The sequence below is a fragment of the Helianthus annuus genome, chromosome 14 (genome assembly GCF_002127325.2).
Source record: "Helianthus annuus cultivar XRQ/B chromosome 14, HanXRQr2.0-SUNRISE, whole genome shotgun sequence".
Taxonomy (NCBI): domain Eukaryota; kingdom Viridiplantae; phylum Streptophyta; class Magnoliopsida; order Asterales; family Asteraceae; genus Helianthus; species Helianthus annuus.
The window spans coordinates 82,398,736-82,418,138 of NC_035446.2; the positions used below are offsets into that span (position 1 = coordinate 82,398,736).

General features: G+C 36.9%; 2 protein-coding genes across 3 annotated transcripts; one reads left to right on the plus strand and one right to left on the minus strand.

Moving 5' to 3' along the window:
* Positions 1 to 5,910: 5,910 nt before the first annotated feature.
* LOC118486405 lies at positions 5,911 to 13,174 on the plus strand. Its single transcript, XM_035982835.1, has 8 exons — positions 5,911 to 6,090; positions 6,185 to 6,256; positions 10,949 to 11,044; positions 11,130 to 11,205; positions 11,274 to 11,366; positions 11,440 to 11,516; positions 11,921 to 12,160; positions 12,682 to 13,174. Exons 1-8 carry the CDS (start codon positions 6,025 to 6,027, stop codon positions 13,060 to 13,062), a joined length of 1,101 nt encoding a protein of 366 aa, XP_035838728.1. The 5' UTR covers positions 5,911 to 6,024; the 3' UTR covers positions 13,063 to 13,174.
* Positions 13,117 to 19,403, minus strand: LOC118486404 (non-lysosomal glucosylceramidase-like). Of its 2 annotated transcripts, XM_035982834.1 has the most exons (18): positions 18,985 to 19,384; positions 18,725 to 18,907; positions 18,458 to 18,568; positions 18,137 to 18,193; positions 17,985 to 18,058; positions 17,796 to 17,895; positions 17,638 to 17,711; positions 17,342 to 17,540; positions 17,206 to 17,259; positions 17,072 to 17,127; positions 16,945 to 16,983; positions 16,682 to 16,823; positions 16,293 to 16,477; positions 15,719 to 15,786; positions 15,552 to 15,624; positions 14,875 to 14,936; positions 13,578 to 14,775; positions 13,117 to 13,471 (listed from the first exon to the last, which is right to left on the minus strand). In XM_035982834.1, the coding sequence occupies exons 2-18, from the start codon at positions 18,803 to 18,805 to the stop codon at positions 13,213 to 13,215; spliced, it is 2,832 nt and encodes a 943-aa protein (XP_035838727.1). In that variant the 5' UTR covers positions 18,806 to 18,907; positions 18,985 to 19,384; the 3' UTR covers positions 13,117 to 13,212. The 2 variants fall into 2 exon arrangements, with proteins under 2 accessions (XP_035838727.1, XP_035838726.1); XM_035982833.1 differs by having other exon boundaries at positions 18,725 to 19,403.

Consider the following 19,403-nt stretch of genomic DNA (forward strand, 5'->3'; position numbering starts at 1 on the left):
ATAAGGCTCGGCTCGTTTCGAGCTTTTTCTTGAGCCGATCTCGAGTAGCTCGGCTCGTTGCACCCCTAGTGTTACCACACCTTATGTAACAAACAAATGTTAAATTATCGATTTTAAATAGAACTAGTTGTAAAGAAGTTCGTTGCATTGCGGCGATTTTGCTTTTGTTATCTACTCTGTGTTTACATGTATTTTGAAATTACTACGAGCGTGTTGCGAATGGAACCGCTGACAAAAATAAAAAGAAAATGTAGAAAAAAAACACTAAAAGATAACCGAAAGAAAATCAACTAAAAAGTTGTATGGTAACGATATTGTTCATATCAAACCCGTGGTCAAAGATGAGAAAATGGTACTGGGTACCGACATCGAATTTTTCCGTACCAAAAGATCTTAAGTACCAATTCGCTACCGAATTTTGGCATTCCTAGTACCGGTTTTTACCTTGATATACCGGTATTTTCAGTACCAGTACGATTCGGTATCGGTTGGAACCGAACTCATCCCTACCCTTGAAACTAAAAAATCATTAAAAGCTGAAGAAAATTAACAAAAAAGTTGTACAATACCATTGTTGTTCGTACGGAACCCATGATCAGCAGCACCTGAACTAAAAGATTTTCAATATCAATTCGGTACTGACTTTTGTCGTTTGCTGTACCAGGCTGGTGCCGCTTTTTACCTTCATGTACCGATACGAAACATGACCGTACCGGTATTTTCGATACCAGTACAAGTTCGACACAACATCAAGATTGTCCCAACCCATGATATAAAAAAACATTAAAGTTAAGAAAAATATGAGAATGTATTTAACTTAAAAATAAAGAAAATAAGAGTGAATTGCAAGTTTTGTCCTTTATCTTTAGGCTATTTTGCAAGTTTTGTCCTTTATGTTTAAATTTGACGAGTTTTGTCCTTTATGTTTTAAAATCAAGCACGTTTTACCCTTTGGGCCTTAAAAATCAAGCACGTTTTGTCCTTTATGTTTAAAAATCAAGCACGTTTTGTCCTTTATGTTTAAAAAATCAAGCACGTTTTGTCCTTAAAAATCAAGCACGTTTTGCCCCAAAGGGTAAAACGTGCTTGATTTTCAAACATAAAGGACAAAACTCGTCAAATTTAAACATAAAGGACAAAATTTGTAAAATGGCCTAAAGATAAAGGACAAAACTTGCAATTCACTCAGAAAATAATTATTAATATGAAATTAAAATAATAAAAACGTAAATATATATATATATATATATATATATATATATTATAGTATTAAAATTACTATTTATTAATATGTACTATTATTAATATATTAATTAAAATTATTAATATGAAATTAAAATAATAAAAACGTAAAAAAATCTATATATATTATAATATTAGAATTACTGATCAATAATATGTACTATTATTAATATATTAATATTAATAATATTAATATTAATAATAATATTAATAATATGTATATTATATAATATAATATAATTAAACGAAACGAGATCATGAGAAAACGACCAAAAGTTAGAGAACGGTGAGAACGTATCATGACCCAATATGTGGTGCGGGACATGATCAGGGTCCGAGGGATTTTTTTGTCTTTTTAGTATTCTTCGCCTTTCCCGATTTTCGCGTTTGACATGTTGCTTCATTTTTGGCATGCAAGATAATTCTGGCATTATCTAGAATCATTAATTACTTGGCGTTTTACTGTTTTTCTCAGATTTCTTCTCGTTGAATAATTCTTTTTGTGTCACATAGTTAATTTTTTTGGCGTTATGGCTTTTTCCATGTCATTTTTTTAGCGTTCTAAGTCTTTTTTTTAATAATTGATTACTATAGATTAATATTTTATAAAATTACAATAATACGAAATCAAAATAAACTAATAGTCTTCCGTGGATGGGATTACATCAGAGATGTACCCATCGCTTTGTTCATCACTTTCTTCAGATTCATCATCATCAAATTTTAGATCGGCGTATAATGCCATTAGCTCGTCTCTTCTTTGCTGCAGCCTATTCTTGAATATCACTGCATCCTTGGATTTTGAATCGTTCGAAGGTGCTAAATCACATAGTTGTATAATGATAGATAGCAACCATGTCTTCAACATTTCCTCCTTTGGCAATGAATATTGCACCCCGTTTTTATAAGTCACTTCAAGCGTTCCTTCTTCCTCATGCATCACCCAACTGCTAAATGTTGGTAGAGGAGTATCGTAAATATCATCATCATCTTCATCATCATCTTCTACCGAAAATTTTTTCTTCAGTCTTTTTATTACAGTTCGGGTTCTTTCACAATCGTTGGCCATTGGAACCCCAAGGGCCATGATATCCCTCTGAACCCCTTCATTCATACTAAGCATGGCTTTGATTGTCCTTACCTTCATCCTTCTCCTATCAGAGAACTTTATGATGAATCGTTTCTTTTTCCTTTCAAACCTCCATGCAATAACCTTAGCCATTTTTAAAGTTTTTGGCGTTTTGGACAATATGTGGCGTTTTTAGTCAATGTTTTTGGCGTGTTTGAGCTTGTGTTCTCATGGTCTTCTTTTATATTGACTTTTCTCTCCCGCGCATGACAGACAATTACGGCGTTTTGAAAAAAATAAATAAATTCAATTCCCCAAGTATTTGGCTTTCAATATAATAAATGTTAGTAATTATGTTTTCCGACGTTTCGTTTTACTGTTTTTGCAGTTACCGTGTTTTATTTTCAGACTCAACTGTTTTTATGGTGTAGCACGTCTAATCTTGACGGCTGTAATTATGGCGTTTTGTTTTCCAATGGCGTTTAGATAACGATGGGACTTTTTTGTTTTATTTTCTTTGCACATTGTTTTAAGCTTTTTTTTTATAATAGTACTTGTTCAAAGTAATTTTATTATAGAGTGGTAGTTTTTTAGGGGCTTTTTTATGGAATGATGGCGTTTTACAAGCATTTGCTAGTTTTGGCTTTTTATTATATTTTTCATTATAGTATTAATGTACTTTTGTTGTTTATTAGCTGAAATTACAAAACAAACAACATATAAAGATAATTAAAAAAAAACAAATAGAAGCAATTTATGATCTAAATCTTTAGTGTCATTAGTCTCTTTTTTCTTTTGAAACTACAAGAACTGTCACAGAATGACATATGGGTGTCATCAGTCCCCCTTTTTTGAATTTTGTCTATCTCATGCAGCAAAATCTTACTACACTCACGTAACAAATCATTCAGTGAAACTTCATGCAGAACATTACTGAGTATAAAAAAAAAGATGTTTGCCATCGCTGTATTTTTTGGCATTTTACATTGAGTTGTATTTTTTTTAGGAACCACTGTGTTTTTTTTGTGTGATAAACGGAAGGTGGTGAGACGTTTCTATTTTTAGGATTTTTTTGGCGCGTAGTTTAGACGGGATATTGTTTTTATGACAAAAAATGTAATTAACATTTATCCGGATGTAAGGTTTGGCGTTATATATTATGGCGTTTCACATTTTGTGGCGTTTTTGTAGCTTGAGAGCTTAAATAAAAACACAGAAAAAAGTACACAGTGATAAAATTGGCGTTTTGTATTTATTTGGCGTTTTATATTTCAACGGCGTTTTATGTGAAAAATGATGTTTTACCTTTTTTTACCCTTAATAAGGCGCGTCCACGTAATAAAATTAATGTTATTTACGAAAATGCCACCACACCAATCTAGTCCATAGATTGTTTTGATCGATTCATAAGCATTCTCACACTTTCTATCGTTTTCTTTAAATCCTGACCCATAATTAAACAATTAAATAATACCACTTCATCATTTTATTTGTCAGTTTGAATACATTTGTTTATTAGGATACTGATGAAACAATGGTTAACCGGGCAGGGTTAACACACTGGTCTCGTCAAGAAGGGTTAATCCCTTCCTCTCGAGGATCGCTGGCTGGATCACCGGTGGTTGATCTCCTGCACAAGGAAACAAGCCGTGACTCGTAACAAGGAGGATGGGGTGGGGGGTGCTCCTTGTTACCACTCTCCGGCGTGAGAATCAGTAGTTTGCTTGGGAAGCAAAGTAAGATAGTAGTAGTAGTGAGAGAGTTGTGAGAAGATACCTCAAACCTGGTTTGGGGTTGGTATTTATAGCCGAGGAGTGAAGGAGGATGATGATGGATGGACTGACGACGTGCTGCACCCTTTCAGGTGTGTCAGGCTCGTCGGTTATGGAGGTTACGCCACGTCAGTCCATTGCTTACGTAGCTCTGACAGGTAACTGCCATTGGTGCCACTTGCACTGTGGTGTCAGTACCACTTGCTTGAGTACATAGGATGCGGTGCAAGCCGCATCGCTACGTGCGGTAACATCTGAAGTTACCGCGTCTCCTACTTGTGATCAAGGAATACGCGAGATGCGGTGCTAGCCGCATCGTCGTCTTGCCTGCATCCCTTGTCGTGACGAAAATGTCCGTATGGTGCGGTATCAGTCGTACCGCTACGTTCATCTTCTTCTATGCCTAAGGTAAGGCTTTCCTGTATTGATAGAAGTGTTCACTGGATGCGGTGCGATGCCGCATCGCTGTGAATACTTCCGTTTTCATACACCAGATGTGATGCTATGTCGCATCACTCTACCGTTCTCATGTTCCATGTAAGTCCGTCTTTGTTACTAGATAGATTGGATCCAACCCTTGTGTCGACGCGTTCCCGCATGGGCACAAGTAGGTTGTTAGTTAGTGGGGGTTTTGATAAGGGTAATGGTCACTCGCGGTCCATGCTGACGCGAGATCTGGGACCATACCCCTTCAGATACTGCAAGGGTTGTTCGTGTGGGCGAGAAGCTATTTACATGGATCTTGTGTATAACTTATGCCAAATACGCAATAAATCACAATTAACAAATAATTAGATACAAATTAACGCATGATGGGAGTGGTATCACTGTTACAGACCAACCCGGATGCCCTTATGCAAAGGGAGATGGGTGTTTGGTGAGAGGGGGAAGAGAAGAAAGGTGAAAGAGGTCCGTAAAATTTGTTGTGGACTCTGGTCTGTAAAGAGTTCCAAAAAATTACCATTACGAAGGAGAGAGAGGTGGTCAAAGAGTTCAACTATGAACCATATAATACACTATTTTATTTATCCATTAGAATTAGAATGATATAAGTGATGATTATATAATTGTTACACTTTTTATTTTAAAATGCACCTACAATATAATGCATATAGTAGGTCCATTTTGAGAAGACAAAATATGACCCATAAAGCATTCACATTTTATCCATCAAAATATGTGAGGGGGAGTTTTTATATTATAAAAGGGTATAAAAAGTGGTTGTGAGTGGAGGGGAGAGAAAATTTTACTGTTCATCTGTATATTTGAGGGGACACTGTTCACCCACTATAATTTTTTAATATATATTGAAAGTGGTTGTGAGTGAAGGAGAGAGAAAAATGTAATGATAATATTATTTAATTGAAAGAGAGAGAGAAAAAGTATTTGTTTTTAGTGAAAATATATTGATATAGGAGTTGTTTTTTAGTGGAAGAGTGAATTTCAAGTTTTGTCCTTTATCTTTAGGTCACTTTCCAAGTTTTGTCCTTTATGTTTAAATTTGACGAGTTTTGTCCTTTATGTTTAAAAATCAAGCACGTTTTGTCCTTTATGCTTGATTTTTAAGGACAAGACGTGCTTGATTTTTTAAAAATAAAGGACAAAACGTGTCCGATTTTTAAACATAAAGGGTAAAACGTGCTTGATTTTGAAACATAAAGGACAAAACTCGTCAAATTTAAACATAAAGGACAAAACTTGCAAAGTGGCCTAAAGATAAAGGACAAAACTTGAAATTCACTCTTAGTGGAATGTATGTATAATTTGATGGATTCAACGTGAATATCCCCATAAAAAACAGCACAACACTTCTACCCTTCACATGAACCACATGATCAACAACACGACACCGTTTTGAAATAACTTCCCATCCTCACCTTCCTAAAATTAAAAAAAAAAAAAAAACACATAGTAGATCAGAGACGGTTATCATCTTCCTCGATGGATTCTAAAACCTTTTCATTGATACTACTGATTACTTCATCAATTCTATGCATTCAACCTAGGGTTTGTAATCACACAATCACTATTCTACTTCTATTAACCATTAATTTCATTTTACAACAGATCAATGAATCATGTCTGTTTGATTTGAATGCAGGCCGATGGAACTCACTCAGTTTACTTCCTCGATAGCTCATCTCACTCATATTTTCACTCTCGATCATCTCAGGTAACTTGTTTCGTTCAGTTTGTATTGAATTTGTTTCGAATTTGATGCTTGTTTAGTCGTTTAAGTTCTAATTGCTGGTGTTCACTGTAATTTTGTGTTTTGTTTACTGAACCTACGTAGTTTTTGACCTAAAATGTGAAGATGCGTTACTCGTAAGTGATTTCGGTTGATTTCGTGTAAACTCGATGATGTTTAGATTACTATAAGAAGTTTTTGTGGCTTCATTTTTGTGAAATTGGATTTAGATAGCTGTTAGGTTAGATGTGAGTCTCTATCGATTTTACGGTTTTAGTGAAGTTATCGGTTTAACGATTTTAATGACCCCTAAGTATTTGTGCATTATGAAGTTAGTGATGATGCTTATTATAGCGAATTATCCCATAGGTAGGTGAAATGTGTGACTAAGTGGAAAATATATAGGGCTGAAGTGATTTGCAGTAGGAAATATAGAAATGGAACTTTGCTAGATTCTGATATAGTGATATTATAAATTTATAATTAGTATGCACTTAGTTTGTATATTTTATTTGGAACCTTCAGTATTAGAGGTTTGCATGTTCTGTAGCTAGGTTAAGAAAATTGTTTTTAGGTATTTAGAGAAGGCAACAGTGCAAGACATAAGGATTTTGATGTCTTTATTCTGAATCATAAAGGTTATATGAGAAGGTAGTGCCAATGAGGCAATGATACATTCCAAAAAGGAATTTGTGTTGGACCAAGGTTATCATTCCAAAATGAATGTGCAGCCACTTAAAAATATAATCTCTGTTCTTAAAAGTATGTTTAGTAACCTTCGGGATGCCTTGATTGTTGGGTTCGTAGGCTTTAGGGTAGCCGGCCCTAATTAGGGTTAGCCTGCCCTAGTTAGGGTTAGCCGGCCCTAGTTATTAGGCCCACTTAGTTAACTTGTTGACCAAGTAGGAAACCCTAATCTTGTTCTATAAATACCTATGATGTAATTGTAATCTGTGTCATTCTGAAAACAGTTGTGAGCATCTAATAAAAGTAAAACCCTAGTTGCAACCCGTGGACGTAGGTCACCTTGACCGAACCACATAAATTCTCGTGTTCTTTATTTTCTGCTAGCGTGTGTGTGTTTGTTCCGCTTCCGCTCGAGCCTACTCTGATCTGATACCCCTAACAAGTGGTATCAGAGCCAAAGGTTCAGTAAAATACATGGTTCACACGGTTATCGCAGCAGAAGGAGAGAGCTGGACGAGAGATCTTGATCTGCTGTTGCTTCGTCGCCGCTGACTTGTTTACGGCCCGTACCTATTCTCTGGTTACGGCTCGTAAGGTCTAGGGTTTGCTGTTGCAAATCTGGTGGTTTTGGGGTGTTTGGTGATTAGGGTTTCGGTTCTTGAACCCTGGTTATTCGCTGATTTTACGCTCGGGTTTGCAAGAGAAGTTCGGGTACTTCGGGTTTCTGGTTTATTGAAAGTTGCTCGGGTTTCGGTTGCTTGGTTTCTTGTGGTTTTTCTGGTTTTCTCGTTTGTTATGGCTGAAGACGGAAAGTTCCGAATCGAGAAGTTCAACGGTACTGATTTTGCTTGGTGGAGAATGCAAATAGAGGCGTTGCTTGGTGAATGCGATTTGGATGTGGTACTAGAAGGAAAACCTGCTGGAATGGATAAAGCTGCCGAGGCAATTTGGAACTCAAAGGACAAGAAGGCAAGAGGTAAAATTACATTGGCTTTGACGAGGAGCGTTGCATTTAATATCATGAAAGAAACAACTGCTCGTGACATGTTAGAAGCTTTGTCAAATATGTATGAGAAGCCGTCTGCCGGTAATAGGGTGTTCTTGATGAGGGAACTGTTTAATATGAGGATGAACGAGGGCAGTTTAGTTGCTGATCACATTAACGAAGTCAATTCAATTTTGTCCAGGTTAGCAACTGTGGGCATGAAGTTGGATGATGACACTCAGGCTGTGGTTTTGTTATCTTCCTTACCTGATAGCTGGTCAGGATTTGTGACAACGGTTACTGAAACTGTTGGAACTGGAAATTTGAAGTTTGATCGGGTCCGGGATAGTGTTTTGGGTGAAGACGTTCGCCGGAGGAACACTAGTGGAGGGTCTACTTATGGTATGCTCAGTGTTAGCAGGGGAAGAGGTAAAAACAAAAGCAGTGGGAGTCGTGGGAAAAGCTTGTCTAAAGCTGGGAAGAATGTGAGGTGCTGGAACTGTGGTGAAAATGGGCATGTTAAAAACGAGTGTCCTGATCCTAAGAAACAGGATGGTAAGCAGCATGTAAACAGTGTTGTGTTAGATGAATCTGACGGTGACGTACTGGTTTGCTGTGAAGAGTCTATAGATTCTTGGGCTATGGATTCTGGTTCTTCGTTTCACGCCATGCACAGCGGGGAGACGATGGTGAATCTGAAAAAAGGAGACTTTGGAAAGGTAGGATTAGCTAACGGTCATGTTCTTAATGTTATGGGTATGGGAGATGTCAATCTGAAGACTTCACTGGGCACTACATGGAACTTAAAGAACGTCAGGGTAATTCCAGGTTTAACGAAGAAACTGATTTCTGTTAGTCAATTGGATAAACAGGGACTAGATGTTAAGTTTGGTGGTAGGAAGTGGAAGGTGATTGTTGGAAATCTTGTTGTTGCCTGTGGGAGGAGACGAGGATCGTTGTATCTAGTTGAGATACCTGTTGAGGGAGTAGCCGTCCCTGTACAACATAAAGTTTGGTTCACTGAATCTAGTAAGCGGAAGAGGGTTCAATTTGCGAACTTGAATCCTGGTGCTTTGGGGATGTCAGTTGAATGTGGTCGGGGGTCTAAGTTTAAGCCAGTCAGGGGATTTGGTGATAGTGGGAGCATGGGTCGTGTTCCGGGTACAATCACAAAGAACCGTTGGGTTTTGAAGACGAAGATTTCGACTGAAGAAAAAAGCTCTCCTGGAAATAGTTTGCAAAATGTGGAGAGTGGTATTAATTCTCGGTGTATCTCTAGAGCTGGTGGATCGTGCAAGCCGGTTGAAATAGAGAATGGGTCTGATAAGACTGTTGGGTTGGAGCTTGTGGGAGCTTCAACTGGTCTCTTAGTTACTTGATGAGAGGTGTGGTTGCAACTAGGTGACTTGGATGTGACTGAAGTCTTAGCTTGTTCTTGGAACTGGAGGCTGGGAAGACTTGAACGTAAAGATTACTGAAGTTACTGGTGATGGGTTTCTTGGATGCACTTTGTGGACTATGCAAAGCCTCCGAGTGGGAGATTGTTGGGTTTGTAGGCTTTAGGGTAGCCGGCCCTAAGTAGGGTTAGTCTGCCCTAGTTAGGGTTAGCTGGCCCTAGTTATTAGGCCCACTTAGTTAACTTGTTGACCAAGTAGGAAACCCTAATCTTGTTCTATAAATACCTATGATGTAATTGTAATCTGTGTCATTCTGAAAACAGTTGTGAGCATCTAATAAAAGTAAAACCCTATTTGCAACCCGTGGACATAGGTCATCTTGACCGAACCACGTAAATTCTCGTGTTCTTTATTTTCTGCTAGTGTGTGTGTGTTCTGCTTCCGCTCGAGCCTACTCTGATCTGATACCCCTAACATTTATATATATGGCCATCGCTGCTATGATTATGTTTGATAAGTGTAAATGCTGAATAGAAAATGTTTGATAAGTGTTCTCAATAAAAAATGCTTACAAACTTTAATTAGAATATTATAAACAAAGAAATATAAGACAATGATACAAATTCAACGACAGTATCATAACTTCAATAATGATTACTAAGTCAGCAAATTACAAAAACTACATTTACAAAACAAAAGGTAAAGCTACGCATGATGTTCAAAGTCTGTCAAAAGTACAAAATGGTTACAATTACTGATTAGTCTTCCCCTTTTAGAGCTCAATTAACTCCTAGTCATAAGATACAGACTCATTTTCAATCTTCATCCATCTATTCATGCTCTTCAAAAGGTTTAGTCAATCAATGAGGTACTCTACTGTACAAGATACAGCATATAAGTTATCAGAACATGATTTGTGTTTATAAATTCAAGAACCACACTGCTGAATGTCTTCTTGATTTCATATGAACTTGTACATATACTTGTAGAATATAATCTTCATGACTTTTATCAAATGGCCTTTGGCCTAGCGAGTGTGTGAATTACCGTTCTAAAAAAGCAAAAGAAAAGGTACATGTATCATCAAAACCAAAATTTGTACATAGCAACAAACATAATGCACAAGTTTGTTATCTTTCAAATATGCAGTCTTCACCCATGATTAACCAAACCACACGTTAAACTCTCAATTAACTTTTATCATTTGGATAATAGATCCTGTGTTTTAATTGAGTTAATTACGTTATTCTCCCCTGTGGTTTGTCAAAAATCACTATTTTAGTCCATTAGTTTAAAAATTGCCATTTCAGTCCCTGTGGTTTTACTTTCGTAACTATTTCAGTCCACTCACTTAACACCATCTATTTATTCTGTTATGTTTTGATGAAATGACTAAAGTGCCCCTGTAAAAAAATAATATCAAAAATTATAATAACTTTAAAAAAATTAAAGTTTTTCCGGCCATCTTCTCCGGCGTCCCCATGTTGTTCAATAGTGATTTTTGACAAACCACAGGGACGAAAAACATAATTAACTCTTTTTAATTTTATGTTTTAATTAAAAGTAAAGGGTATACCATGATTGTGAGTTTTATTTTTGCTTCTGCAGTCCAAAACAATGTCACTTCCGGAAGTAGGTGCTGCTGTTTCAGTATTGCTTGGTTTTGCACCTCCTTCAACATTGTCCTCTGCCAGCTCAGAAAAGGCAATATTAGTTCTAAATTATTTAAACTTCTTGTTTCTACTTTAAATTTCTTCTGTTCAAATGTAGTTACTTGTTGATTTTGCAGTTAAATGAGGTGCTTTTGCCTAACCCCTTTAATAGGCCTCATGCTGTTTTCTTCCTAGAGATCACTGGATTTCGAGGTACCCAAATTCATCCAAATCCATAAATTACTTTCATAAAAGATTTATATAAAAAAAAATTCATGCAGATATGCAGCCTGAGCTCGGATTCAAGAGTAATATTTTCAGTAAAGCCTTTAAGAGTGAAGTTGCTATCGGAACTGCTGAAATTCAATTTTCTGGTATCACATTTTTTCATTGTTGTGTAATAAATAAGGCTTTTTATATAGATAACTTTTTTATACATAATTGCAGATGAAGATGAGTTGACTCTATTCCCTTTGAATAAACCACTTCCCGAGGATCTGACCGACAATGATTTAACCAATTTTGTTAGTTTTAACTTGGATTATATTGCACTCCGTTCTATTATATCTTCATGTGTTAGTCCTATCCAGGGGTGTTTGTTAATCGTGTCGGGTTGGCGGGTTGAATCGTTGAACCTAAACACTACCCACGTATATATTCGTGTCAAAGGTATCAACCTTAACCGGATACACTTAAGTCTGTGTAACCCGAACATGACTCGGTTAACCTATTTATCTAAACAAGTCAAACTGGTTGACGGGTTGTAATAAATGTGTTAAAATGGGTCGGTGGGTCAATCTGTATAGCTAAACGGGTTAAACGCGACAACATGAACATGGCCCTTAGATATGACAACCCAAAGCTTGATTATTTTCACTTCGTGTAAGAAATTACCACCTCTAATCCTATCTGTTGATTTTAAATCTAGGCTTCTTGGTTGGGTGGATCCTATGTTAATACCGCACCCGAGCCATTGAGTGGAGAGTTGACCATCCCTTTGGCAAATGATGTTCAATTAAAGCTTCACATCTCAAAAAACGCAGACCGAGAATTTATAACGAGCATCATTTCTCTATTCCATAATGTCAGGGAACTAACAGCAGTCCCTATGTGTTCACCTGAAAATATGCCAGCAGAATTGATGAAAGGAAGATTTGATGGTTTTAAGGTTGGTTTATAAATAATTATCTTTTGAGTAAAATGCCATTTTCGTCCCTGAGGTTTGGCCAGTTTTGCGACTTCGTCCAAATGTTTGTTTTTCCGCATCTGGATCCAAAAGGTTTGAAAGCTTGCCATGTTCATCCGGCTCGTTAACTCCATCCATTTTTCTCGTTTAAGTCAGGGGTATTTACGTCTTTTTTGTTAACTTAAAAGGCAATTTGGTCTTTTTCAGAGGTATTTAATCTTCTTTTGGATCCAGATGCGGAAAAACCGAATTGCCCTTTAAATTAGCAAAAAGACGGAAATACCTCTGACCTAAACAAGAAAAATGGAAGGAGTTAGCGAGCCTGGATGAAAATGGCAAGAATTCAAACCTTTTGGATCCAGATGCGGAAAAACAACCCTTTGGACGAAAGTCGCAAAACTAACCAAACCACATGGACGAAAATGGCATTTTACTCTTTTGTTTTTCTTAGTTGTTGATTTCGTGTTCCTATATTACATTTTCATTAACGTAACATGTTGCAGGATTTCCAATATCACTACGGAACAGATGAAATCGTTCAGAAAGGTGCTGAATTGTTGGTGACATCAGTATCCAAGATGTACGACTACTTGCAACGATCCCAAGGTCGTATTGTTGGGGTAGTTGTTTTTATTGATTCACCCGCTAAAGAATCCAATACAATGCCAACCTTAAATTTCACAAAAGCATCTCCAAGGTGGTTGGAGGAAAAAGAAGGTTCCCGTGATGCAGCATTGATCGCAGAAATGCTTCTTGTCAGACGGACCTTAGCATGGATCACCGGCATAATTCTTATAATTGCCACTCTTATGGGGGTATGGTTCCTCATGTATATGCCGCTCACGAGAGACACCCTTTTGTATTCTAACGTCAAGCTCGACTAGACCGGGACTCAATTTGCATTCTAAACTTTGTTGCTTGTCAAGCAAGAAACAATGTATCATCACTCATCAACCTTTATATTACTGTCTCATGAATTTTGAAACATAAGTAAAATGTTCGATTCATCGTTAACAAACATGAATCAAAGAATCTTAACAAACACAACGAAATACAGAGTCGCTAAAGCACTTGGCCTTGTGAGCAATCTTTTTAACACGCCTATCGTTAAAAGATGTTCGTGAACTAAGCGGTGTGTTGATTCTATCCATTATGTTCACACCTGGTGCTCCAAGTACCGCCTTGGGTTTTTCCAAAGCTTGTTGCATCCCCCAAATTGCTAGTGGCCTCATGTACACTAATGATCTATAGCTACCATCCATTGTCCATCCCTCCGGTGTCTGAAACGCGTATCTGCATAAAAACGGTAACATTCATCACATCGAATTACTTATGTATTGCTTATAACCGACATGACTCGATTCTGTTTCAACTGAAATATACAAACTCGTCGCCTTACCCAAACCCTTCTTCTGACCATCCGGCAATGAATATCCCTTCAGCTGTCGTGAAAGCGTTGTCTTCCATCCCAGCATGAATCATGGTGGCTGCAACTCCATACGTGACACCCGTCCACACTTCACGAGATTGCATACACGTTTCATCCACTTTCCCGTTAGGATGCATACCGTTTACAGCTCCCATACGACCTCCTCTTACTTTCATGACATTGAAATCGAATATCTTCTGTAAGCTACTTTGAATCTTATCATCACCAAAAAGATTCGGTAGTCCCGCAGATGCCGTATACCACTGACCCGCTAATTGATCAGCTTGGATCGATTTACTGTTACTACTCGACCCGCTATCATAATTAAAATACGACCCGTTCCACAATTTCGATTCAAATGAGGATTTAGCTTTCAAGAATTTCTTTTTGTATTTTTGAGCAGCGAACTTATCGTTCAGCTCGACCGCCATGGCTGCTGCTGCTTGAAGTGCAGCGAGCCATAAACAACCACAATAAGCACTAATCCCGTGAACCGTCCACGTGTCGTACGTTTGATCCGGGAACCCATCGTTTTCAATTAAACAGTCTCCGTCTCGGTCAAACTGGTCCATATAGTCCATGGCAGCACAAACCGCAGGCCAGACATCCGTTCCAAACGCTAAATTTCCCGTTGCAGCGAAATCTCGATATACTTGAAGAACAAATTTAGGGTTTAAATCTTTCCATTTGCTCGTATCGTGTATGTTATACGCATTCATTTCATGCCATGGATCATGTGTTCCGAGATCATGAGGAACCGCACCTTTAACCTTACCGATTCCCGAGTTTCCTTCAGCAAGAAACTTGACTTTTCTTGTATCTTCACTCAAAACCGCTTTTGCAAATTCCCGTTGGATACTGAGTTCGATTTTCGGGAACAGTTCTAGAAGCGCAAATGACGCGTAGAAATGAACGTCATAAGTACACCACATGATATACTCCACACCCTCTAGATAAAGAAACCGACCCACGTCTTCCTCATCGTCGTGTGATGTTGAATTACGACTGGTTGAAACCGGGTTTTCATCTTTTCTAACCACCTCGGTTTCATCATCTTCACTTGAATTTGTAAGAGAAGTTCCATTTTCGTATGCTGAATCATTCTTGTGTTTTATCCTCGGTAAATGCCGATCACTACCAGATGAGTCGTCTGCTGGTAGTGGAGTGTCTGAATCGAAGTTAAAAACATCGTTAAATTAACTTCAAATTATTAACTATTAACAACAAACTTGCGCTCAACCATATACGGTTTAACAAAGATTAGTACCGATCCAAACTGTGCCGCCAGCGACCAAAAAGTAGAGCTCGTTGAATAATGTAAATTTGTACCTAAAGACAAACACCATAGTAACACCACTCTTAATATAAGAACTAGGGATGTTGAACGGGTTGTGTTCATGGGTTGACTAGTTGAACTAGATACAACCCTAAAATTTTACGCAAACCCGAAAACTGTCACACATGAACCCGAAACATGACATGTATTCGCCGACTGACATAGTTAAAAAAAACATGTAACACCACCCTTGTTTTTTTTAAACTATGCCAATTTACTTTTAAGACTTTAAATTGGCATAAAAATACCCAAATAGTTTAAGTTTTTATATAAAACACATTTTCTAAAACTAAAAAAAAAAAAAAAAAAAAGTGGGTTAATCTGGTCAACCCGCATAGCCACTAGGTTTACACGAACACAAGCCGTTTACCCAAATGTGTTCGCATGTTCAACCAGAAACTGACCCGAGCCTGTTTAGATTGGTAAAGTTCATGTAACCCTAATAAGATCCGTGTAACTGGTAAAGTCAAATTATTTTTGTTAAAATATCGTTTTGTAATATAAGTTTTAAGCAAAAAAAATTGTATGTGGGTCAAGCCGACCTGACCCAACCCGTTTGACATGATTTTTGATGTTGAAAGGATGCAAGCACTAAGACAAGAAGTTACCATTCTGGTAAGCTGTCGTTTTTTAAGATTGGATTTTGCCATTTTTGGATATCTTCTTCCCACCTCTTATAATCTAAATAAAGCATAATCTCAACATTAGAATCCAATAAACAGGTGGATTAGTTTGATGATATTAGTTATCAAGAACACGATAAAAAATGCCATACTCGTTAAAGCATCATGAACCAAATCCCCGGCTGCCCTCTCTGAGGTCCCATAATATTTGGTATACCTCCTGAAGAGCAAAAACGATATTAAAAATCCGATCACAAAGTTGAAAACACTTTTCGTCCTATATGTTTATACAAAATTTCAGTGGATTTCCTTACCTTTAAAAATGTCAGGAATCATCCTTTACGTTTTAAAAACCTTGTGCGGTTTGTCCTTTGACACTAACCCAGTTAAAATTTTCAGTTAAGTTTGGGCAATTTAGTCATTTTATCCATTTAAAAAAAAGTATATTAAAAATGAAACAAAAAGAATAAAAAATAAGAGATATAAACATTACTTCTCTCTCTAAACACCATAAAAAAGACTAAACTACCCTTATGTGACCAGACTTAACAGAAAATTTTAACCAAGTGTCAAAGGACAAACCGTGCATGGTTTTTAAAACGTAAAGAATGATTCCTGACATTTTTAAAGGTAAAGGACGTCCACTGAAATTTGGTATAAACATAAAGGACGAAAAGTGTAATTTAGCCTAATTTAAAAGATCTGGAAATTAATAGGAAACGGAACCTGTGATATGATTTTCCCTTCATGAATTTGACTTTTGGGGATGACCATGCAACAGCGAATGCAACCGTGCACTTCCCGTTTGGTTCAACCCACGTGGAAGCCGACACAGCAGCACAATTAGCCTCCCCTGCTGATGACGGAAATGTTGCTCCGTTGTAGAAGTTCTCCCGATCAAAATGTCCGTCCTAAATGCAACAAGATCCAGTTTTACATGACTTATTATGAAGATTCAGAACGGGTCGTAAAGGATTTATAAAAAAAAAAAAAAAAAAAAAAAAAAAAAGATTAGAACTTTATATGCTAGATCCAGTTTTACATGAATATATACAAAGATTCAGAACGGTTGTATATTAAAAAGTTTAAAATTTTATAAAAAGATCCGATTTTACCTGTGCCATTTTACCCCACATATCTTTCGCAGTAACACAACTTTCATCTGATAATCCAAAACTTGGTAAAACCGTCACGTTTACATTTTGCGTTTCACAGGCAGCTATGGCAAAAGTAACAGGAGGGTGTTCTTTAGCTGTCCTGCATATATTATAATTTTTTTTATACCTTAACTGTAATCTTAATCTTTTTGTTACATAAAGAATACTTCGTGGATAACGTTAGTCTAATGTCGGGTCAGAAATTGAATATCTAAACTTACTTGTGGTGTAGAAGCACACCCGAAACTCCGTCTTCTCCTCTGTTAATTCAAAATTTAGATGTTAATAAAATCAAAAAATAGAGAGTAATGCAAATAAATAAAATAAATAAGTTAATAATCAACTCACATGAAAGGCTCATTGACATGATCTCCTGAAAAGTGTGACGCTCCACCAATCGAATTCTGCATAAAATGTACATAATATATTATCTGAATACATTAAAGTTTTATCAAATCCGCTACTTGTAGAATCGGACATACCGCCCATGTGAAAAGAAGACTGACTTGTGCCCTTTCCTTTCCGGTATTCACCAACTAACAAAAACAAAACAAAAACCTTAAAAATCCATTCATATGATATGACCATAGAATTACGATAAAGTTCAGATTTGCATACCGTGTAAACAAAAACAGTGGTTGGAAGACTACTATCACGGTAATTATGCGGCAAAAACGGTGAAATTTGGCGACACGACACTTTAAGTTCAGGGTCGGGTTCACCATCGTAAACTGTCCATGCTCGTGGAAATAACGCATGATACGTTGAATTATGACCACTTAAATTCCACCCCCATGATGATAAACCTTGATCCCCTCTGCATCAAGTACATTTACATATATTCATTAGTCATTACCTTAAACTATGAAAAAACAAGATACAAAGATTCATATACGTCTGTGTTATCTTCTTACCCTGTCCCATCGTGTTGACCCGGTGATAAAACCGATGCATATTTTTTACTCCCACCATCCCGCGATATAAAAATCTGAACTCAAAAAATAATTCTTTAATAATGTATATATACATTATTTTGTATCATAAGATTGTAAGTTAAAGGTGAGATCTTTACGGAGAATTGATTTGCCATCATAGGAGAAGGCTCACATGCACCGGGAATTATTTGGAATTGCCGAAATTCTCCACGAAACCCTCGGGTTATACTGCCGCTTCTGCAAGAACACAACGTAACGAACCACATCATGCATGGGTAAAAAAGTAATTCTGTAAATCATAAACCGAAGCCATTGTTGTAACTCACCCCATCCCACCAAGCGGGACCCCTTGTGTGGCCGCTGGTTTTCCTTCTTTATTAAAAGGATCAATAGGTGCTCGCTGTAAAACAAACGTTAATCGCCACTTCAAGATATATATATATAAGTACAAAAGACGCGATATTATTCACAAACTCACCCTTCCATGAGAAGCCTCTTCCCTTACATATGACCATAATCGTATACCAAGGCCAATCTGCATTCGATATTTTTAAGGTTATATCGGATCGATATGTTGGTTATTTTTTAAAGGGGTCGGCTAAAAGTACCCCTGTTATTAAATACCCCCGTATAAGATGTAGCATACGAACTATACACAGCCTGTATAAAATGTAACATACTACTGTCCCACTTTTAAACAGCCCGTATAACAACTAATCCGACAAGGGGTACATTCGGTAAAAATGGAATAAGGGGTACGTGTAGTGCAACCCATTTTCAACAAAGATCATAAAGTTACCATTTTTAATGCTTCCATGAAGGTAACACTAAACTCTTTAAGGATACCAGCATGGCTGTTTAATTTTCTTCTCCACGCCTGTTCTGGCGGCGCACCGCTGTCGAAATCAAGCTGCAGACAACAATTTGGAAGCTTAAACTACTCTGCAATCATCATATAACCTACTGATCTATGAGTTGCAAGATTCTTGGATTTTGCAAAACTCATAAAAAATAAAATAATAATAATAATAAAAAAATAAAAATAAACATGATTTGAAAAACTCACCAGTTGAAGAGTAGTTCTATTTACAAATTCTTCAGCAGGCCATGAATTCTTCCTATGATGGAATATATTCTTTTTACCCATTTTCCCAATAATATTATTATTATTAATATTAATCACAAATAATACACAATATCTCCTCTTTCAACCATGACAGATTGAAACATAAACTCAGCTTCCTGTATCCTTGATCAAGAAAATAAAAAAAGTCAAACTTCAACTCTTGACAACAGCCACCAAAGTTGACCAAACAAGAATCATACAGAATTCAATCCCACAACAAAAAGTTGAAGAATTGCAAGTGAAATTAGGGTTTGCCAAAGCAAACTGTGAAGTGATGAATAACCAATCAAGTTTGATGCAACCCAATTCAAGTGCTTTTGGATTAAGAATCTTGAAGATGATAAAGTTCCAAGATGCAAACTTTAAGCAAGACAGATGAAGAAGAACAGGGTGTTTGTTGAGTAGAATTTCTGCAATTTTTGCAAGAATGATGCGGAATTGGTGGTGAAGAAGCCAAGGAGAATGGGGTGAAGATGATGGTGATGATGATGAATATGGTTTGCTTTGAATCTATATATGTATATATATATATATGAATATTGTGCAGTTTTGTATAGGAAATTGGGGGTCAAGAAGTTGCTGTGAAGAATATGTGGCATCAAGAATAATAGAGGGAAAG

Excerpts from the sequence above, each read along its gene's own strand:
- LOC118486404 (XM_035982833.1), bottom strand. The coding sequence starts at position 18,805 with ATGGGTAAAAAGAATATATTCCATCATAGGAAGAATTCATGGCCTGCT. Across the intron at positions 17,541-17,637 it reads GGTCAACACGATGGGACAGG|AGGGGATCAAGGTTTATCAT; the intron begins GTAAGAAGATAA and ends TACTTGATGCAG. Across the intron at positions 17,128-17,205 it reads GTCTTCTTTTCACATGGGCG|AATTCGATTGGTGGAGCGTC; the intron begins GTATGTCCGATT and ends CATTTTATGCAG.
- LOC118486405 (XM_035982835.1), top strand. The coding sequence starts at position 6,025 with ATGGATTCTAAAACCTTTTCATTGATACTACTGATTACTTCATCAATT. Across the intron at positions 11,045-11,129 it reads CCTCTGCCAGCTCAGAAAAG|TTAAATGAGGTGCTTTTGCC; the intron begins GCAATATTAGTT and ends TTGATTTTGCAG. Across the intron at positions 11,517-11,920 it reads ACAATGATTTAACCAATTTT|GCTTCTTGGTTGGGTGGATC; the intron begins GTTAGTTTTAAC and ends TTTTAAATCTAG.